Source organism: Aspergillus eucalypticola (genome assembly GCF_003184535.1).
Source record: "Aspergillus eucalypticola CBS 122712 chromosome Unknown BO83scaffold_54, whole genome shotgun sequence".
In the NCBI taxonomy this organism is placed as follows: domain Eukaryota; kingdom Fungi; phylum Ascomycota; class Eurotiomycetes; order Eurotiales; family Aspergillaceae; genus Aspergillus; species Aspergillus eucalypticola.
In genome coordinates this window covers 78,435-99,880 of record NW_020290328.1, presented here as the reverse complement: position 1 = coordinate 99,880, position 21,446 = coordinate 78,435, and the positions used below count along the sequence as shown (strand labels likewise).

Sequence of the window (21,446 nt, the reverse complement as noted above, 5' to 3'; positions counted from 1 at the left end):
GAGTTGACATGGAATCGGTTCAGCTGTCTCATTCGGGATCGACAACACATTCCAGCTCGATCCCCGGCATGTTCTCGCCCGATCGCTCTTCGCATGTCAATTTCGGTGGGTCAATCGCAGATGACCAACTCCAACGAGCTCCCAATCGGGAGGAGCGATTCACATCATGGGTAGCCGACCATCGTCTCGACCTGGAACAACGAATCCTTGGTGACCGCGCTGAGCGTCGCGAATCGCATCTACCCGGTCGACCAGCACCGTCGCATAGTTCTCTCAGAGATGCTGCTGCATCTCAATATGCGCCAAGAGGACCGTATGTCCCAATTGAGTTGCAGTCCGCAGCAGCAGGAAGCTCCGGCGAAACACGGTCGCATGCGCGCTCAGGTCGAGATTCGCATGGAGCACACTCCCCGCCAGACCCTGAAGACCTCCGATGCAGGCAATCGTTCGTATCACGGCTGAAGGAGAAGAAGCTGCGGAGGCGACTGATCACGCTAGTTATATCCGCATGTTTCCTCATACTCGTTATCGCCATTTACCTCGCATTCGCTGCTTCCCGTACGACATTGGGCCGAGAGCTCCAAATTCTTCTCATCTTCATGATCTTAATTCTTGGCATTGTTTTCTGTCATTCTCTCACGCGCTTCTTGATGGCACTGTTACGACGGCCTGGCTCTGATGTCGCTACGGATCGCATACCCAGCAGGGCAGGGCCAGCCGGCTATGCGCAACCAGCGCGTCCTATCCACGTTATTTTGGCTGGCGATGAGGACGTTGGAGCAGCGAGCCCGAATGCCGTACGCGAAAAGGTCACAGCGCCTCCTCCCGCCTACGGTCTTTGGCGGGAAAGTGTGGTAAGTATCGCCATGATTACAGGAATCATTCGTTTCCTTGATGGTGACCAGTCCCGCTGACTTCTATATGCAGAGGATTAATCCCGACTTGCTGTACTGGCAGCGCATCGAGAATAACAATGCACACGCGCCAAAGGGCGTCGGCAGGCATGGGAGCAACAAATCGCGGATCCCACGGCCGCCTAGCTACACCTCAGACAACGGCGTCGACTATGTGATAGAAGCGCAACCCCGATCATTCACGCAATGGCGCATTCCTGAAGAATCAGGGCATCAACCGTGACCCGTACATATCCCTCTCTCTCTTTTCTCGACATACTGAAGCTGGATTCACCGACACAATGACATCCAAATTCGTCTCGTTATCCGCAAAATCATTTATATAGCGGCACTGTGATCACCTTCATCTGTATTTCCATTACTCGAGATATCCCCTGTGACTTTACTTCCTTCCTTTCTTTTTTTTTTTTTGGCGACTTTTCTCATCACCAACCATATGCTGTTTCTTCGTTTACTTTTACACTTGATTATTTTGGATGAAGCGGGAGTTATATTGGCATCTACACACTGATCTATCCGGCCAGCATTGTTTGAGCGCTATTTCATTAAGCTTGGTTTTCTACTGCGAAGTACATCTTAACCGTCTAAATGTGAAATTATCCGGGAACGAGGCCCACCGTAAGCAAGCTGATTCATCAAAAACTATGTATTAATAATATAGACATCCCCTATAGTGGAATTAAGGGATCCTGTAGTCCGAAGGGAAGGGGGGAAGTGGAGAGAATGTGAACGGGATATCTGGCCGCAAATTGGTTCGCCGCGGATTGAATACGACCTCACGTGCGGCGCCGCTGCCACCACCAACTTCCCCTCAAGCCTCTTCCCTCCAGGAACCCTTTCTCTGGAGGCAATTCAGTTCGCCGGTCTGCGGGGATTCCACATTCAACGGTTCATCAACGCGCTCCCATGCCATTGATAACTGTTTCGCTACTGCGGTAATGCGCTCGGGATGTTGGCACTCGCAGATGTCCGCCCTCCGTTCAGCATGGATCTTGACCTGGGTCTTACAGCTGTCGCTGTGGCTCGCCATGGCCCAGGGCATGCGGACCGATCAGGTTAAGGAGCTCAGGTAATTCTCACCACTCATAACTAAGATTTCTAGTCTCCCTGGTGTAAGGCCGATCGACTGACACCTTTCGATATCTAGGAAGGAGACAGAGCATATGTTCTACCACGGGTTCGACAACTATCTCGAGCACGCCTTTCCTGAAGACGAACTACGCCCTCTAACATGCCGACCGCTGGTTCGCGACCGAGATAATCCCGCGCATGCAGAGCTCAACGATGTCCTGGGAAACTATTCCTTGACTCTGATCGACAGCCTGTCCTCCCTGGCCATACTTTCCTCGAGTCCCGACCAGGGCCAGAAGGCGTGGGATTACTTTCAAAACGGAGTGAAGGATTTTGTTACACTGTACGGTGATGGATCCAATGGCCCCGCAGGCCAGGGCCAGAGGGGTCGAGGGTTCGATATGGATAGCAAAGTGCAGGTGTTCGAGACGGTGATTCGAGGATTAGGTAGGCATCGGATATTGTGGATGGAGGAGTATGCATCGATTAATGGTTCTCCCTAGGCGGTCTACTCAGTGCCCATCTTTTTGCTGTGGGCGATCTTCCTATCAGCGGATACAATCCGCCGGAGGCCGAAGCCAACTTCGCCAGAGCCTGGGATAAGCATTCCTTCCCTGAAGGTAGTCACGGTATCGAGTGGGAGGACGGGTTTGTCTACGATGGCCAACTTCTACGACTTGCTGTCGATCTTGCGAATCGAATCCTGCCCGCGTTTTATACGGACACTGGTCTCCCTTACCCTCGAGTGAACCTGAAATACGGAGTGCAACGGCAGCCGTACTACGCAAACTCGCCGTTCAATGCAGCCCCTACGTGTGACAAAGCCAATCCTGAACAGTGCCAAAAGTCTCGCCGCTCCTCGACCTTTGAGACCACGGAAACTTGCAGCGCTGGCGCTGGCAGTCTGGTCCTAGAGTTTACGGTCTTGAGCAGGCTTACAGGCGATGGCCGGTATGAGGAGCTTGCCAAGCGGGCATTCTGGGCCGTTTGGGCAAGGAGGAGTGATATTGGACTGATAGGGTCTGGTATTGATGCCGAGTCTGGCAGATGGGTTCATTCCTACACTGGGGTGAGTTTTCAAGCAAGTGCATTTAGACGTGGCTAACAATACGATGTCTCAGATTGGCGCAGGAATTGATAGCTTCTTCGAGTATGCTTTCAAGTCCTACGTGCTCCTCTCGTCAGGGGAACGACCCCCGGTCAATACCAGCAGCCCATGGCATGTTCTGGACGACTATTTCTTGCCACTATCGGAATATGAGCACTCGGCAGATGCCTTTCTGAAGGTCTGGGAGGAGTCTCATGCCTCGATCAAACGTCACCTATACCGCGGTGAGGGCCATCAGCATCCGCATTTGATACAGGGAGACATCTTCACCGGAGCGACTCGTGCTTTTTGGATCGACAGTCTCAGTGCCTTCTACCCCGGACTTCTTACTCTGGCAGGAGAGGTGGACGAAGCTATCGGCATCCATCTTCTGACGACGGCAGTCTGGACTCGGTTTTCCGGACTGCCTGAACGATGGAATGTCGCCACCGGTGACATTGAGCAGGGCCTTTCCTGGTACGGTGGCCGCCCTGAATTCGTCGAATCTACTTACTACCTCTACCGAGCGACAAAGGACCCCTGGTACCTGCATGTCGGTGAGATGGTACTGCGGGATTTGAAACGGCGATGCTGGACCAAGTGCGGTTGGGCCGGTATTCAGGACGTCCGCAATGGCGAGCTCAATGACCGCATGGAAAGCTTCTTCCTGGGTGAAACTGCCAAGTACATGTTTTTGCTGTACGATTTTGACCATCCCCTCAACAAGCTAGATCAGCCGTTCGTCTTTTCCACCGAGGGCCACCCTCTTATTATACCCAAAAACAGCACGGCACAGCGCGCTGAGCGCAAGCAGGTACCGGTCGATGTGGAAAGCGAGGGTTTGACTTGCCCAACAGCACCTGAGCCTCCAACACTGGGAGTCTCGTCTACTGCGGCTCGGTCCGACCTGTTCCACGCCGCGAACCTGGCACGTCTACATCTTATGCCGAGTAGAGGCGTAGCGGAAGGTCCTCTTCTGGATTATGCTCGGGATCACCCGAGCGTATCAGTGTCGGACTTGTCGTCGCCCACCAATTACACATTCTTCCCATGGACGTTGCCTCCAGAGCTGGTCCCGTTCAACGCGACCAGCGCACCGATGACAATTCGCCCTACGCTTGATATCTCTTTCCCCGCGCTTCCCGGTATGGTCGTGGGGCCCGGATCACTGGAACGAGTGCGCGATGGCGTCTTCATCAAAGCCATCGGAGGCCTACGGCTGAGTATGGTCCAGGATGTCCCCGTGCTAGGAGAAAGCGGCGGCGCAGAAGGGGACGAGTTCCGAGTCCAGGTGATCAACAACGTGCCGCTGGGCAAAGACGAGAAGGTATATCTTCTACGGGAAATCACATTTGATGTCCTCGACCCCACCGACCCGAACTTCACGCGGGTTCGCGACACCGCCATGGTTGACATCGTCATTGACGTTATCCCAGAGTCTATCCGTCGACGAAATGATTCAGATGATAGTCATAAACCAGCTGCACCTCGACGTGCCAACGGAGCCATCGTCCACGGCTCCAGCGCCGTCGACAGCAAAGTCGGCAGCGTAGATGAAACGACCTCCAGCATGAAGACCGTCCTCTCCTCGCTGGTCAACACCCTATCCACTCTCCTCCGGGATGAAGTGCAAGGCCAGACCAGCCTGCCGCAGAAGAAGAAACCAACCTCGTTACGTCTCCTGCTCCCGGCCGCCATCTCCACGGGACTCGGCTCCGCCCCACTCCCCGACGTGGAGGACGCCACAACCGTCTCCATCACAGGCGACCCTTCCAAGCAACGCCTCACCTGGAACAGCATCTACTTCGCGGACGATCTCTGCGACGACCGCATCCTCCGAGAAGTTGCACAGAACCACCAGGTGCTCGTGATCAAGCGCGGCGGATGCAGCTTCTCAGAGAAGCTGCGCAACATCGCCGCGTATCCGCCCTCCCGGTACGCCCTGAAACTCGTCATCGTGGTCTCCTACGATGACGAAGTCGAGGAGCAGCACGACGGATCAGACACCACCACAACCCCCGGGTTAGCTGCGGTCCGCGCGGAACCCTATCTGGTGCGGCCCCATCTGGACGAGACGCAAATGACAGCCGCGGGCGTCCCGCGGCGCCAGCTGCTCAGCGTGGTCATGGTAGGCGGAGGGCAAGAGACATACGAGCTACTGCGACAGGCGACGGGAATGGGAATCAAACGGCGATATTCAGTACGATCTCAGGGTGTTCCCATCAATAATTTGTATATATTGTGAGACGACATATGTACTACCCTGGTACATGGCCATTGCAACGAGTACCTATCCTACCTACCTACCTACCTACCTAAGATAGCATCATAGCATAGCTTTCTCATCCTAGTATACTAATAATACAACATAACATGGTAGCATTCCCAGCACACGTCATTCCTCCCCGCCTCCACCTCGCACATTAACATACCAAAGCCATATAAGCCATGACATACACACATACCATTGAACGATGATCTCCATTTCAGCCTCGCCACCTCCAGACGGAAACCTCCGAAACGAACAAAATAATGATCGGCAATCGTTCGGGTGTCCCCCCCTCCAACCTCCACAACCGAAGATCCGCCCGTCACGTCAAATGTCGCCATTAAAATTAATGGTTACGGAAAGTTATTGGTTGTTAGGTAGTTGTGGCTGCCACGGGGGGTAACCTAACCTAGTGGCGCAGATGACTCAGCTTTGCTCAGCCTCAAGACTGACTGACCGCTGAAGAAAGTAAGTTATGTAGTAGTGGCGGTGGGGCAGAGTCACTTGCCGATTGGTCGAAACGGTAAAACCCCGTGGAGAAAATCGATCCATTGAAGAGAAACCGTCCCTGCCGATTTAGAACCGAAAGAAAAAGTATAATGTAAGGCGAACGGCGCGGGATGGCGAAAATGAAAGCGAGGAGGTTTAAGGTTTACGTGGTTTGGAATGTGTCCCTGATTTAGTGATTTGGAGAGGGAGGGGGCGCAATGGATGGATGGGTATAAATACTTGGGTTCTTTTCTCTCTTCTTTAGAGGTGGTCTTTAGGTGCTTTTAAAAGCAAGACATACTTGTTCTTTTTCCATTTGGGTTTTATTTATTTATCTGGGCTGGTTCGAGTACTACTCTATATTCCAGTCATCACTCTCTCTTACGTACTCCTCACTCTTTCTCGAGTATACACCTATATACCAGTCCTATCTCTTCCTACTATCACAACACAACCATTTAAATCCTACTACTCTACACATCTACACAACCAAAATGCATCTCCACACAGACCTCGACGTCGACACCACCACCACCCCCTCCACCCTCATCAACATCACCACCGCCACCTCAGCAACCAAACCTACCACAACCACCACAACAACTCTTACCGAACTCACCTCCACAACCCCATCCCCACCCCCCACAACCACCCTCACCAGTGGTACCGCTAAACCCCTCTACTTCGCATACGGCTCCAATCTCTCCCCCACGCAAATGTCCTCCCGTTGCACCGCCCTCCCCTCCTCGTCCATCCCGCTCGCCATCGCCCGCCTCCCCAAATGGCGCTGGCTGATCCACGAGGGTGGCTACGCCAACGTCGTGCCTCCCGTTGAGATGTGCGTCTCGAAGCAGCAAGCCGAGTGCATCTCGACCGGCGAGGTGGGTGTTGCTGGCGGTGCTGACGAGGATGCCGTGTACGGTGTGTTATATGATATGGGAGAGGAGGATGAAAGGATCCTCGATGGGTATGAGGGCGTCGATTACTCAGCTCCGGATGCTGCTGAAGAAGGGTCGGTGGACGGCATGGTGAGGGAGAAGGAGCAGGGTCATGGGAGTTATAACAAGTGGGTTGTGGAGGCAGAGGTGGTTAAGTGGATGAATGTTGATGGGAATGAGGCTAAGACGGTGCCCGTGTTGGTGTATGTGGATGAGGTGAGGGTGCGGAATGGCCCGCCTAAGGCGGAGTATGTTCCCAGGATGAATCGGGCGATTCGCGAATCGGTGGCCCTTGGGTTGCCTGCTAAGTGGGCGGAGGAGGTTATGAGGCCGGCTATTCCGTTGAATTAGCTGGGTTGATATAGAATAGACATAGATGTCTTGCTAGATCTTCTATAATATAAGCATAGCGTATTATTACATTTCATGGTGTCATTGCTATTTCATAGTCTATGCAAAAATGTTGAAGTTCCATGCCACGCCTGATTGACATCGACTCGTGTAAGAAAAAAAGTAAACATCAAGTATTTTAACTTTTATAGCCCTGGTGGAGAGAACACGTCAGGTCCGTTTCGGTGCCGTTCCCGGCGGGTGGGAGTTCAATTGCTTGTTCTATCATGTCCCATGTCGACCATCCAGTCGATGCGATCGATTCCGTAGCGATCTCTGCGAAACCCCGTGGGGTTGCTGCCGCAGTGTCTGCGGCATGTTCGACCACTTTCCAGGAGTGGTAGCGAGCGAGCGTGTATGTGTTTTTTTCTCTTTTTGTGCGTGCAGTCCTCCGAACAGGTAAGAATGTTTTTCGAATGCATGTCATAGGGTCATTTAAGCCTTGGTCTCCTGGCCAGTAAGAAGAGTGTAGACGGGGGCAGGCAGCTTGTCCCGTCCGTGAAGGAACTCGAGCTCGAGGAGGAAAACGAAGCCCATCAGCTCACCACCCTTGCGGTTGATGAGTTCACCGGCCGCATACGCCGAACCACCTAGTTCAGTTGATCAGCAACTATGCTCGCACATAATATGTGGAACTAAGAAAGAAGGGGAAATAGTAAGCATACCAGTAGCAATGATGTCGTCCACGACGATCACCTTCTGACCGGGCTTGATCGCATCGGACTGCATCTGGAAGAAGTCCGTGCCGTACTCCTTCTCGTAGCCCTGGGTGTCGCAAGGACCAGGGAGCTTGCCCTGCTTGCGAACGGGGACAAAGCCAGCACCCATGCGCAGGGCCAGACTAGGTCCCATCAGGAAGCCACGGGCCTCCAGACCAACGATGACATCGGGCTTCTGGCCGCCGTTGCTCTCGAGAATGTGGAGCTCGAGGCAGCGGAGCAGGGATTCGTGCAGAACGGGATCAGCGAAGATCGGGAGGATATCTTCGAACAAGATGCCCGGGGACGGGAAGTCGGGGAACTGGCGCAGGGCCTCGCGCAGCTTTACTTTAAGACTGGCGAGTTCGGCGGTGCGGGCGGAAGAGGAGGAGGACTGTCCGGCGACTTGGGCGGCGGTGGTGGCATGAGGAGGTTGCACGGGGGGAGTAGAAGTTGGTTGAGACATGGTGAAAGAGAAGGAGAGGAAGGAAGAGAAAGAAATAAGAGAGACTAAAAAATAGGGGGGGAGGAGTAGAAGGAGGGGAGCAAAAGCAGACCAGGAGGTGAGGGGTGAGGAAGATCGAAAAAGGTAAAAATAGTTGAAATCGGCGTGATAAGCAAAAAAAGAAAAAGAAACGAAAAAGACGAAGGAGGGAAAATATGAGGGAAAAATGTTCCAAACAGGAAATAAGAAAATTATGGTGAAGATCTGGTGGTATTGACATTACAGTTATCTATTTCTGTGGTATGGTCATATTCCTGTAAGTTCCCCCTTCTTTATAAATTACTGTACACCATTGCTGGAAGGCGTCACCTTGAAGATGCCTTATCCCCAACATATAAATTTTATCATTATAAAGCTTATACAGGAATCAAAAGGTACTCAAAACTCTACTCCAATCTTCAAGGGATATATTGTCGCACATATTGTTTACAAGGCATTATAGAGCCAGTATAACTGGACAGACAACACATCTGTAAGTTCGGGTACTGTATTGAAACAAACTTGCATGGTGGTATGTATGGTAAGCGGTGCAACAGACTTGCCCCTCCTCCATCAATGAAGTCGAGAACCTTTCTTTTCTTTTCTTTGCCAGCATCCAGACTCAACTGGTTATAATCAGCCCATCTGGGAGGGTGTCAGAACGTGAGTCAGTGAGGTGATCCGCTGGCACTGTCATCCATTCATATCCAAAGCATCGTCCGCCTCTTGTTTCAGAGAACAGTCCAATCTCATCCGTGGAGGGAGGGACACCCCCTCCTCCGGGCTGAACTATATCGCGTATAACCGTCTAAAGCCAGTCCAAAGTGGTACTACGCCAATGGCGCCATGATGCAAGTCACTGATTCCAGGTTATGCACCCCTCGCGCTATTCATTACTCTCACTGGTTCACCCGCTCTCTATCGGGCCTTTGCCAGAGTTGTCTGCCAGTGGACAGGTCGAGTCAACCGCGCTGGGACCTCGACCTGATACTATCTACTCATACAATACAACATGCTACTAATTCATTACCTTGTTACCCTACCATTTTTTTCTGCTGCAGCGACTTACGGTGTAAATGTCTGGTTACTGCCAGTTGTACCTCTTTTCCCTACCCAGGTGGGTAGTAGTAAGGCACCTACGTGGTTCCTGAAACAATCCACTGGAAAGGGCCTGACTGTTCTGTACTGACCACTGTCTATCGGTGGAGTTAATCACCGCCGGGGATCGTCATGCTGTGCTGGACTGACTCCATCCTTAAGCCGAGCGGATAGCATTTCTGCTTTTCCCCGGCACGGGCAACACTACATTATTCACCACCGCCTGATCGTCCCCGCGGTTCGCAATCCCATTCTATAAATAATGCGCTTCATTACGTCCTCACCCGTGGTGTGACAGTGGCAGCCCAGGTTTTCTCTGGTCTGAGAGGCCATCAGCATTCACAGCCACAAACCACCATCGATCGAAGCACCGGCTTCTAGACCCCGTCCAGGCCACACGTGAAAATACTGGGCCATCCAAATGGAGCTCGGGAGCAATCAAGAACCGGTTGGCCACACCGCTGTGGTCGCTCACGCTAGACGATAAGCCCGGCGATTTGCTGGCTCGACGGACGCGCTAGAGGATTATCCAGGATGGTCTCCAACTATCGAACTTGGGATGGGCTGGCCCGCCATCCCCTTCCCCCTCAAGACTCGTAAATTACCGGATCGCCGGTTAATTAGGAGCGCCGCCGGTGACAACTTGGACCTGCAGCATCACCATCTCGCCAATGGTCTTGCAATCATCGGTGGTTGTTTTGGGATAGGCTACCTTCATACTTATCTAGTCTAGTCCTCTCATCGGCCTCCCTTTGAGCATGTTTCAGTCGGGCCCGCTACCTATCAACTCCTCCTCTGCATCACCTTATGTGACAAGTATGCCACAAATCTGATCGGCGCAATTCCCTTCTTCGTTTCCCTTCATTGTTTTAGATTTCACTTATCTTTCCCCTACACTCGCATTCGTGGCACGCTGCCTGCACGAGCATTCTCTTCGGGGTACATGGCTTGATCATTGGGTGCCGTCTTTGGCCAGATTCCTTGAGTTGTTTTGGCTTATTCCAATAACCCCGGCCTTGTCTTAGTGACGAAGCCCTGGTGGCTGACAATTAGCCTGCTACGGAATCGCTCTTTATTGTTGGAATAGGTACTCCATGCCAGCCGCGTCTGCCTACGCACGCTGAGGTCCCATTCAACATTGTCCTAGCTAGGTGTACAGGTTTCCTGTTTGGTAGGCGAGAGATACTAAAGAGGCTCGAGTTCGAGGAGCCTGTTGCTTGCAGGCTGGCTGAATGTTGCGGTGTTTCCGGCGTATCACCCCGGTGGTATACTAGTCTTCATTAGCTCACAGCGCCCTATGGCCCAGGGTTTGGGAGTTACCTAAACCGATATCTATTGAGGTTCCATTTTCCGAAGTGCAGCGGTTATAACGGCATCTCAGCACACGCTTTAATGCTTCGCCCAACAGATTCGAATTAGTTCCATGCCGATGAGCTGCCTCTGATATTATTGCAACTAAATTCCGTGGCTGCCGTATAAATCGGTGTCTCTTGGTAGGCGACAAGGCTGCTGTCACTGGCCCGTTCCGCGGAGGAGATGCAATTGACGGCCGGACCTGTCCCTGATATTTCGTCGCGTTAACTTGGAAGGCGTGGGCAGAGGCTTCGCCATACCTACTTCATGTTCGGAGTATATGCAAGCTAGTGTATCCACCATAGGCAACTAAGATAGCTCGGCGATTGGTCTCAACCGATAAACAAATTATGAGGTCAAATTGAAGCTAATTATGCGCTCACACGGCACCCCGACCCGTCTCGACGACCGATACGACCCAACGCCCACGTTCCTTTGCCAATCCAGGTACCATCAATTGGACTCCACCAGGCTTATCCCAATCGCATATCCGAGGAAGTCCGGAACTTCTGGTGATGTGTGCTGTGCAATCGCTGCGTCGATATTGGTCCTGGATGGCCTCGTGCCCCATGGTCTGTCTCTTTTCCCACCCCGCGGCGCAAAAGCATCGTTCCTCTACGTGTGTCTTCTAGAACTTCTGGAAGGCTTCTGTGGTATGACAATAATACAGTAGTCGTACTGTTGTGATCCAGGAATATGTACCGGGACCCCGGATGGTACACCTATTTTACGCCCTCCTTCCCGGGAGCTACGTGAGAGGCAGTCATTTACGTAGGTGGACGGCGGGTAGGTACTCTGCAGTCAAAGGTGCGGCAGCATTATGCATGCTACTAATGCATGGCGCAGACACGCCATGTACGCACGGATAGCTGGCCGTCTTGTGGTCGGGGTTTCCTGACCAGTCCGGGCCGCAACAGGCGGTCCAGAATTGCACCCTACGGCGAGATCGTCGCGTTTCGCGCATCCTCATGTGCGTTGCGCCAGAGCGCAGCGGAGTACATGCTGCATATTGGATAACATGAAGAGCTGTAGGGACGAGGGTGTGCGGAATTCCCGATGAGGACATCCCACCGCATCACCGATGTGTGGCACTGGGCGCTTCAGGCCGAGGTCTAAAGTAGTACTGTAGGGGGGGTAAGGGTAGTGAGAGATATATGGCCAATAGTCATGCATAAATCTCGAACCTGTCAAGGCAGTGGTGGGTGTGTGGAACCTGCCGGTGTTTGCTGATAGCTGATACAGGAGCATCAAGATGTGGAGAGGGAGAAAGAAGGTGTGGTGGGTATGAAAAATTGAAAATTTAATAACAAAAAGGAAAGCCCAACGCGGGGCTCGAACCCGCAGCCTTGAGATTAAGAGTCTCACGCTCTACCGATTGAGCTAGCCGGGCTATGCTCGTTGAATGCCGCCGCACAGTATGGCTCTATATTCTTTGGAAAACAATATGAAGCATCCTCGCATCAATGTACTCCCTGCCAACGAATTCAATGTCGATACCGCAATGCCTAAGCAGCCCTCTTTCGCTACTCCAAATTCGTCGAAACGGGGCTCCTAGCTCCTATGAATACACTGAATCAAGAAAAAACAATGCACATGGTACTCCTAGGCCACAACCATGGGATATGAAGGTCTTCTTGGATGACGATATATATCGTAGTACCCCAGTAAGTAGTATAGCGGCAACAGGCCAGTTCATCAACACGCTCTACCGCACCCTGCCTCAAGTATGATGGCCTGGCAATGATTTACCACCCGGTCCCTGGTGCAAACTGCAGACCCAGCGCACGTTCGCGATTTACTGAGTAGGAATGCAAGCCAAAGTAGATGAAAGCCAACAAGACTACAATTGCCACACGACTCACGAGCATGTCACAACTGAAGCACCGGATAGCAGCGGCCAACTCTTAGTAGATTTCCCAGCCAATTGACAGTAACTTCATAATCGCCAAAGACTAATGCCATTGATACCGGAACAAACAGCGAGTTGCATCCGACAATGCCTGCAATCGGGCCAGCCCGCGAGCGAGACCCGCCAAATGCATGCCTGATGTCACACCACCAGCACACTATTTCTTCCGTACTTGATCTGCCCAACCTTATGTTATTCTAAATTACTCGCAGCTATCAACTACAGCCTCGCCCCTCGACATCCTCACAGACAAGTCATTCAAATTCATTGCAGCATCAACCGCCACTACGGCGTACAGATAACGGAGGTATCTCTGGGTTATTCCCAAAACAGCACACATCACGTGGCAAAGCACGGGCCAACTCGCTTAGCTTTCCGCCTATTTATTTCGGCTTAAGGCTATTTTGCTCCTCTGGCTCACTCGCCCTTTGATGTTCTCATTGCGCACTTCTGCTCAGTGCAGAAGTGCCCTGCCAGTTCATCTGATGTACAGATATCTGTCACACTGTAACACCTAACCTTGACTCATGATGTCTCCTGCACCCATCGCTGCAGAAATGCAGCAAGACCAGCGGCTGGAAACCCTGGCCAGAGCTTTCGAAGCTCTGTTGCTCACCACCCAACAACTCAGCTGCAGGGAGAAGAGCTTGCAGCAAAGGCTGAAATATGCCTCCGACGAGGTAAATATCCCATTCATCCAGTTTTCATCCCCTCCCCACCTACCTTGCTGTCTCAAAGGACGAGAAAAATCGATTAGCTCTAGATCAGGAGTCGCATCTGCGGCGGTGACGGATAAGTCATGTATTATCTGATGAGACTTGACACATTTGCACTGTTTTACGCATGTATATATTTGAATGCATATGCTAATGTGCTATCAGTATCTGAAACTTGCAGGAAAGCTCCCCGGTGGAGTCGACGGTCATACGAAAGTCGTCGCGGATAAGATGCTCGGTCGTTATGCCGAATACGATCACAATCCCAAACCAAACATAAAACCTCCGGACGTAGTAAAGGCGCTGGCCGAGTCTGGAAACGTAGGAGATCTTGCCCTGACCGCTATAACGGAAGGGCTGACATGTTACCAATCTATCATACCACCACATGAGTCCAGGCAGCTCTCGGAGTTCGACTCCTGTCTTGTGGCGACGAGAGCCGGAGTGCCTGCTCCCCTAGAAAAAGACTTCACTACCAAGGGCACGCAGGGAAGTTTGCGTTGTCCTTTTGCGAAGCATAACAATAAGACCTCTGAAAATGGGGTGTCCAATGGGACGCACAGTCCATTAAAGGACCAGAACGGGGATGCGTGCGGACATGCCGATCTAGACCCCATCAAGGCCGAGCAGAGTGATAGACGCTCGAGTCGGGCTCCTTCGACGCGGTCCTCGGCCACTCGCTGCCCGGTTTCTCGCTGTCCCATAAGGTATCTAGACCAACATAGTCCGGAGGAGATTGCCGACTATGTTGAGAGGCACAAGCATGAGATCCCTAGAAGCCATGCTATCTGTGTTCAACGGTACCAGCGGGACGGGCAGACCATGCGGCAGCTGGATGCAAAGTACGGTAGCCTTATCAATATGATCCAAGGCTTGTCTGCCAAACATAAAGCATTCCTACCAGAGCCGAGTCAAAATGGCACGGCACCCTCTAGCTCGTCCGCCGAAAGGGTGGAGAAATGGGCACAGGAAGTTGACATGAAGTCGGACATGCATCCTCCCATCAAAGAAGAGCAGGAGGAAGAGGCGGCGGCCGAACAAGAGGATGAAGAGAGAAAGGGCCATTTCGACCGTCCCTTGCGTGAAGTCCGTGTCGGCGAATCCCCAAGCCGGCCCTGGGGGATCCCTGTTCCGGTGTCGCCTCTACCTCCAACCGTATCACCCCCTCAATCCCCTCCGCCTGCACCGGTTGCAACCTCAATTGATGCGGTAACCAGCAAGCTTCCCAATGCCGCGCCTGCAGGCCTGCCCTCGATGCCGCCGCCTGGTAACACGGCTCCGGCTCCTCCCGCTAACGCGCCCAAGAAGGGTCGGTGTCCCTTCGGACATGGTGCGCCCTCCGGTGACAAACCATCAGCCAAGATGGAAACCAATCCCACGCCTGTTAAAGTGGGTAAGGCAGACGAACCTGCCGAGAAGAAGAATGGCAAACTACCTGGTGATCCCCCCAGTCCGTCGAATAAACCAGCAGCCAACATTGTGTTCAACGGGCCTGTCTTCTTTGGGTTTTCCGCAGAGCAGACAGCTGCGTTCATGCAGCAGTTGACCAACCTGGGGGCGAAGGGACTAGCCTAGAAGTTGGCTGACTGGATGACACGATTTGATTGTTTCTGGCATACACATTTGCATTGATATCCCCCCCTGTTGCTTGTATACTGTATCACGATGCTATGACTCCCCCCTGCTCATGACCAACCATACCCTCCATCCTTGGACTATGATTACCGCGCTGCCATTCTGTTCATCCTCCTAAGTCAATACTAGCCTGATAATAATATTTCATTGTACAGCTCCACCTGAATACGTAGATAGATACATAGATATACGTAGATGAATCCGAGAGTTCACCGGCCATAGCTCCACCGATGTCGGGCGGGGCGGGCCTGGATTGGTGACTTTTCCGCGGAAACATCTGGGAACCTTCAATTAGCATCTCTCCATTTCCCATCTCTTCCCCTCATGTTCTCCGCTACCTCTCGAGTTCTTTTCTCCCGTCTCAGTACTTCCTCTCGTCTCATCTCCTCCCCTCTTCACTCTTCCCTCCTCATCTCTCGTCTCCCATCTCGCATTCCATACCAATTCGTCACCATGTCCACCGGTCTTGACATCGTCCACACTGCTGGCGCCGCCCAGCGTAAGTGCTTCCCCCTCTCCCCCCACTACATGCCATTGCCTCAAGACGCAGTGGCATTCACTTCCCCTTCCATACCTCTGGTGCTCTCATTCCAAAAAAGGACACTTCTCAAGAAATAACCCCCCACCATAACCATCCTCAAAGAGAATTCAAGCTAACAGCAATTGAACCCAACTATAGCCGTCGGCCCCTACGTAAGAGAAATCCAAACCCCGCCGCCATACCTTCTTCCCCTCCCCCCTCCCCCCTTCCCCCACCAACCACCAATACCACCACCACAACAGCAATAACAATAACCAAACACTAACCTTATCAAAAAGTCCCAAGCCATCAAGGTCAACGGCCAGATCTTCCTCTCCGGTCAAATCCCCCTCACCAAGGACGGCGTCCTGATTGAGGGGTCCGTCACCGAGAAGACCCGTCTCTGCTGCGAGAACATCAAGGCCGTTGTCGAGGCGGCTGGCTCTAGCGTGGAGAAGATCTTCAAGGTTACGGTGCGTATTATATACCCTTTCTTTAGTTATTTCTTTTCTTTCTTCGTACCTCCGCATTTATTTCTATGGTGGAACGAATGGAGGGAGTGGATGGGGATCGTGGGTGAGGAGTAACTGGGCTGGGGCTAATGATTTGGGATGTATCGGTATAGGTCCTCCTCGCTGATATGGCCGACTTCGATGAGATGAACAAGGAATACGCCAAGTTCTTTGCTCACAAGCCGGCTCGCTCTTGCTTTGCTGTTAAGCAGCTGCCTAAGAATGTGCCTGTTGAGATTGAGTGCATTGCTCTTGCTTAGAGCCGGGTTCCTTTTATATATAGCTGAGTGAGTTTATATGAATGAGATTGAATTCATAATATTCAAGAACGTATGGGTGGCTGAATGTATGGCTACTTACTTCGGGTGACTTGCCGGACCCGGGATCATCTACCTGCTTACCATGGACAAATTGTCGATAAGATCTCTTTCTATTCCAATTCTGGCCTACGATGTCATGAATCGGTCATAGCTGCTGAATTAAACGATTAGGCTATTGTAAGACCACGCAACTTCCCAATTAACGATCAACCCGTAGGCTCAACGCTCCCTAAAGTGCAAACAAACTAGATTTGGGAATCATCACGTCCATATCAAAGAGTAAAGAAAAAGAGAAGCAAGAGAAAAAAACAAGGCCAAACAATGCCGCGTCATGCTGAATCGCAAAGGTGTGAAAAAAAATAAAAAAATAATGGTCAACAAGTACATAGAAGAACGCCGCGAATGTTGGTCGTACTACCTTCATCGCCGCCCCAGCGTCCCCGTCATCCTTCCCCCAGCCCCTGCCATTAGACTCTGCTTCACAATGGCATCTGCAGCTGCGGCAGCTGCCAGTCGCTCCTTTTGCCTGCTGCGATCACGTAGATAGCCCGCAGCTTCGGGACGCATCCGCAAGATTCGCAGGATCATATCGTCATTCGGCTCGGCTTGCGCCTCGCGCCATTTCTCCTCCTTCATCTTCTTCATCGTGCCGAGGTTGCGCGAGAGCATGATACTCTTGGCACGACGTGCGCTGGGGACACCCAACATGCTGCTAGACCCTGCGGCACCCAGATGTGGTGGCGCCGAGGTCCGGTTCTTGTTGGCCTGCTGACGAGAGATCGTCGCAGAGGCCATCCGCTCAGAGGTGCGGATCAGTTGTTCAGTAGGCTCGAAATAGAAGAAGTTCAAGGTCTGGATCTCGTGGTATTTGGGTGATTTCAAGATATCGATGGAAACGCCGTTGGCTTCACCCGTTTCTTCGTCAATGGCGTGGAAGAAGTTAAGAAGAAGCACGAGCCAGCGTGAGACAACATCCACCTCTTGCATGGTGAGAGGCTTCTGGTGAGAGGGCTTGTCGGACAATGGAGGAACAAGCAAGCTCTCGATTGTAGCCAGCACTTCTTTCCATAAACGTGCCATGACCATCTTCATGGCTTCCGACGTGAGAGTCTTGTTCATAATAGCAAAGTTATCGTTGAAGTAGTCAAAGAGGGGAGTCAGCGCATTTTCCACGTCGGCGTTCGACGGGGTGGCGGTGGTGGATTGCGCTCGATTGCGGTTTAGGAAGTTAGATACGCTTGAAATACTGAGTCCGCGCGACAGCAATGATTTCAGCGTCCGACGCGATAGACAGTGACTAATGTATGCGGAAAGCTGCAGATTCGACGTTAGCAACAGCTTTAGAGGTACTCCGGCGGCTCTGCTATCTTACCTTTTCTGTGATCTTGCGGGTCATGTCCCTTTCCGTCCGCTTCAAAGTCCGGAACGCTTTGCCAAAGTAGAACTGGATATCGTCGCGTTCTCCCTCCATGCTCACGCGAAGTAGCAGCCGGCCTTGCGTATCCAAGTCAAGCCAATACTCCCTTGGTAGGAAGTCGCTGAAGTGGACCGGATCGAGCTTGATAGAAGTCCGACCCACATAGTCATGGTCTCCGACTGCATCCCAATCCCAAATGGTGGCGATAATGTTGACCGGGCCTTGCGTGGTGATGTCAACAGCATCATCCCATCGTGGATTGAGATTGTTATAGATGATGCGGGTCTTGGCTATACGTTTCTGATACTCGTCGGCCAGCACGACGTAGGGATCACTTCCTCCGTTCATGTCGCACGCCTTCAAATCTTCCGCTTCGACCACCTTAACGGTGAAAACATATGTGGTAGACTTGCGAATCTTCTGGAGTTGAGGCTGAGCATGTCTTGCGATAACCTCTGCACAGCCATCCACGTTGACCTCGTTTTCCAGCTTGTCGAGCTGCGACAGGGCATATTCGACGTTATTCAGCTTGACCAGAGACTGCAATTCCTCATTAGCCAGGTAGACATCACGCCTCAATGAACGAACGTACCTCGGGAAAGAACTGAAAGGGTTCGATCTTTTCTTTGCTCGTCCATGCCTCCTTGGCCAACTGCATTATCCTTTCTTGAGCGGTTTGGTTCATAGCCGCCTCCTGATCGGGCGAAAGCCGATCCATCTCCTTAGCGAACATCTGCTCCAAGGATTCACAATATTTTGCCACTCCGCTCCCAATAGACCTGGACAGGGCCGTCATGAACTTGGCGTACTGGAAATCATCGTCCCACTCAAGGGAGATCATCTGCTCTACGACCTGGTTAAAGGAGCGGAAGATGTCAATCACAGACACACTGTGACGATTCTCCTCCGGAACCACTTCCATCGTTCCGTCGTCTCGAACGGCAAAAGCGTCTTGTCTGACTGCCTGTTCGACCCAGTCTGCAACCTTCTTATCGGTTAAGCGAATCCAGCGCCAGACGAACTCCTCCATTAGGCCTTCAATGTGGAACGGAAAGGGGACACTGCACACGCAGTTAGCATCGATGCGATGCAGAATGGTACTGGTAGAGAGTACTTACTCAGGAAGGGCCTCCGTGAAAAGACGACGCACGTCCGCTAGCTGCTTATACAGATCGAAACCATCTTCAATGTTGGTTTCCTCACCTCTCACATTCTCCATTTCGATGATTCTGACCACCATCTCGTGGGCATCCTCGGAGAATATCGGGAGGACGTTAGAAAGCAATATCAGATACGGGTTGACCCTAGGATTCAGTGAGCAAGCAGAATAATGCGTGCCTGGTTTGGAGGTGTGCTTACCCCATAATCTCTGGATTCTTCCGGTAACGCTTTTTGATCTTCTGCGCAAGTTTAGTGATGGCATCGCAGAGCTGGATAACATGGTCGAGCTCCCAGGATTCCGGCTGGACTGGGATCAGCTGCCCCAGAAGCTCTTGATACTTCTCGGTTGCTTTCTGTGCGAGCCCATCCTGCACGTATGAGCGGAAACGCTCGATGTCCTCCAAATCTTCGGTGTAGTTGGGATCCATTTCAATATGGTTCTCCAGTACGTACATCACCGGACCGATGGGCCGAGGTTTTCCTTCATAGCAATCCATCATCACATCATACAATTCACGCAGAAGAGCTTCGTGAAGAGAGGAAAGTATCTGCTGCATCAGAAGAAGGTCATGGATTGTCCACCTGTGCCTCTCATAAAGAACAGAAGCGATAAAGCTACTGCGCCTCCTGCCCTCCGCAGAAGGGGATTCTTTCACGAAAGTGAAAGCCGAATCGAGTGTATTGAGATCAATTTCGTTATCCACAAATTTGGACCGGACAACATCCAGAAACAAAACTATCCTGGAGAAATTTGGGATCCGCCACCGAAGACAGACCTCGTTAAGGAATTCCGACGACTGTTTGGAAAATAGCTTCATTGAAGGGACCTCGGATGTCGCCTGTGTTGCCTCAATATCGCGGTCTTTCAGGTCATGGCTCAGGGTCTGAGCTAATATAAACTTGTACATAGATCGGGGATCCTGAGGTATGTATGTATACGTATCGGACTCATCCGAAGGCTCGCCGCCGTCTTCACCTAAAGATAGAGAGCTGAGATCCAGCGACTGATCTATGACATACGACGATGGCCTATCGGAGTTCGTCCTAGACAGTTCCCCCGCCGGATCCTGGTCACTACCATTTGGGTTAAATTGTGGAAGCGCACCCCCCGGGGTGCTTTTGGCGAGTTCCGGGTTCGACTGCACAATGGCAAGCATCATCTGAGACAGATCAGGACCTTCATTCTTCTTCCAGAGTTCATACGCATCCTCGTTCTCGAAGTCTTCCTGAGACAATGTTTTCCGAGTCTTGAGGTTTAGGTGAGCCTGGTAGGCTTTCAGGTCTTGAAGGGCCGCCTTCCCGGTCCAGGTCCCTTTATTCTTATCTATGTCTGCCTGAACCTGGCTCAAGTTCACGTCAAAAATCTTTGACACATGCTGCACAAGTGGCATGTCCTTGACATCGTGACTTATGGGAGCAACAACTTCCACAGTAGTAGAGCCGTTGGTCTGCACAAGATCTTGATCCTGGGAGAGTAATTTGTTTTCCAAGACCGACAACCGATTTGCCAGTTCAGGTCGCTCCTTAGCCCAGTCGTGATCCTTCAGGATAAGCGCAAACAAGCGAACGAAAAGCGCCACGTGTCTGTCTACCATAAGCTTCCAGTGGTCATCTTCGGGATCTTTTCCTTTGCTCAGTTCCTTGGTGGCATTGGAGTAGAAGATGAGAACGAGGTCTTCCGCCCGCCGGTCCTTCTCCATGCGCTTTTTGAACGATTGGTCCTTCAAAGTATTGAGAAATGCAGCGAATGTCCTCACGACCAGCGTATCTTGATATTCCTTCCGCTTCTCTTTCCCGATCAGGACACCTGTCAGCCTCTTCTCCAGCTCCGCGATGAACCCATGGGGGATGCGAGTGCTTTTTGAGTCCCGCACCAGGGAGAAATCGCTCATCAGATCATGAAACGAGGTGGAGGCCCTCTTGGGTTTCTGAGGGACCGGTACATTCTGTACACGACGCGAGCGAGGCTGCAGGAGATGGGCGAGGTAGGCTACCCGGAGAGCATAGTTGTAGGCGGTCGAGGAGTTGACGGGGCGCCTACGGGATCCTGAGAGACTGCGCGAATGGCGGGATTCATTCTGAATGCTGTTAATCCGTCGGTTAACGCCTCGGGAATGAGTAGATGCCGTCGACATGAGCGGGGAGTTAGCAACTCAGAGTTCTATCCAAGTCTTGCTGTGTTTTGAGTTTCGGGGGTGATATTGTGAGGGGAGTAAGGTACGGCGGGCGGGACCATGGATGGATAAGAAGGGAGTCGCTCGCGATCAAACCACCAGCATCAGCTGGGGGAGAATAAAGGGAAATACCACGCAGGAGAGTCTTGTCAAGTGATCTCAATTCCTAGAACCGAGGAAGCGAGTCCAGACTGCGTTGTGGAAAGGTCTGGAGAATGTTGGCGGCTAGAGAGACCAGGTAGAAAGGGGTGGGTGTGGATGTTGTTGTTGTTGGTGGTGGTGGTGGTGGTG

At 52.0% G+C, this 21,446-nt stretch overlaps 7 protein-coding genes and 1 non-coding gene across 8 annotated transcripts; 5 read left to right on the top strand and 3 right to left on the bottom strand.

Moving 5' to 3' along the window:
* Nucleotides 1-8: 8 nt before the first annotated feature.
* On the top strand, nt 9-1,137 carry BO83DRAFT_327237 (uncharacterized protein; the record flags this gene model as incomplete). Its single annotated transcript, XM_025528076.1, has 2 exons — nt 9-854; nt 928-1,137. The coding sequence occupies 2 exons, from the start codon at nt 9-11 to the stop codon at nt 1,135-1,137; spliced, it is 1,056 nt and encodes a 351-aa protein (XP_025381867.1).
* A 635-nt stretch (nt 1,138-1,772) lies between these two features.
* BO83DRAFT_373603 (ER glycosyl hydrolase) lies at nt 1,773-5,397 on the top strand. The gene is made up of 4 exons (XM_025530046.1): nt 1,773-1,983; nt 2,062-2,432; nt 2,489-3,054; nt 3,107-5,397. Exons 1-4 carry the CDS (start codon nt 1,853-1,855, stop codon nt 5,315-5,317), a joined length of 3,279 nt encoding a protein of 1,092 aa, XP_025381866.1. The 5' UTR covers nt 1,773-1,852; the 3' UTR covers nt 5,318-5,397.
* Nucleotides 5,398-5,991: 594 nt separating this feature from the next.
* On the top strand, nt 5,992-7,193 carry BO83DRAFT_383772 (gamma-glutamylcyclotransferase family protein; the record flags this gene model as incomplete). The annotated part of the gene is made up of 1 exon (XM_025532550.1): nt 5,992-7,193. A coding segment is annotated over exon 1 (790 nt), but the record flags the coding sequence as incomplete, so codon positions are not given.
* A 163-nt stretch (nt 7,194-7,356) lies between these two features.
* On the bottom strand, nt 7,357-8,498 carry BO83DRAFT_210593 (adenine phosphoribosyltransferase APT1). The gene is made up of 2 exons (XM_025526713.1): nt 7,824-8,498; nt 7,357-7,748 (listed from the first exon to the last, which is right to left on the bottom strand). The coding sequence occupies exons 1-2, from the start codon at nt 8,320-8,322 to the stop codon at nt 7,594-7,596; spliced, it is 654 nt and encodes a 217-aa protein (XP_025381864.1). The 5' UTR covers nt 8,323-8,498; the 3' UTR covers nt 7,357-7,593.
* Nucleotides 8,499-12,108: 3,610 nt separating this feature from the next.
* On the bottom strand, nt 12,109-12,181 carry BO83DRAFT_t274. Its single transcript has one exon. It is a non-coding gene; the product is annotated as a tRNA-Lys (tRNA).
* Nucleotides 12,182-12,913: 732 nt separating this feature from the next.
* On the top strand, nt 12,914-15,208 carry BO83DRAFT_421996 (uncharacterized protein). Its single transcript, XM_025535016.1, has 2 exons — nt 12,914-13,380; nt 13,582-15,208. The coding sequence occupies exons 1-2, from the start codon at nt 13,228-13,230 to the stop codon at nt 14,989-14,991; spliced, it is 1,563 nt and encodes a 520-aa protein (XP_025381863.1). The 5' UTR covers nt 12,914-13,227; the 3' UTR covers nt 14,992-15,208.
* Nucleotides 15,209-15,504: 296 nt separating this feature from the next.
* On the top strand, nt 15,505-16,343 carry BO83DRAFT_432907 (YjgF-like protein; the record flags this gene model as incomplete). Its single annotated transcript, XM_025535648.1, has 4 exons — nt 15,505-15,550; nt 15,731-15,744; nt 15,871-16,044; nt 16,197-16,343. 4 exons carry the CDS (start codon nt 15,505-15,507, stop codon nt 16,341-16,343), a joined length of 381 nt encoding a protein of 126 aa, XP_025381862.1.
* A 202-nt stretch (nt 16,344-16,545) lies between these two features.
* BO83DRAFT_442399 (C2 domain protein) lies at nt 16,546-21,425 on the bottom strand. Its single transcript, XM_025536407.1, has 5 exons — nt 19,180-21,425; nt 18,939-19,124; nt 18,413-18,881; nt 17,776-18,360; nt 16,546-17,717 (listed from the first exon to the last, which is right to left on the bottom strand). Exons 1-5 carry the CDS (start codon nt 21,114-21,116, stop codon nt 16,824-16,826), a joined length of 4,071 nt encoding a protein of 1,356 aa, XP_025381861.1. The 5' UTR covers nt 21,117-21,425; the 3' UTR covers nt 16,546-16,823.
* Nucleotides 21,426-21,446: the final 21 nt, after the last annotated feature.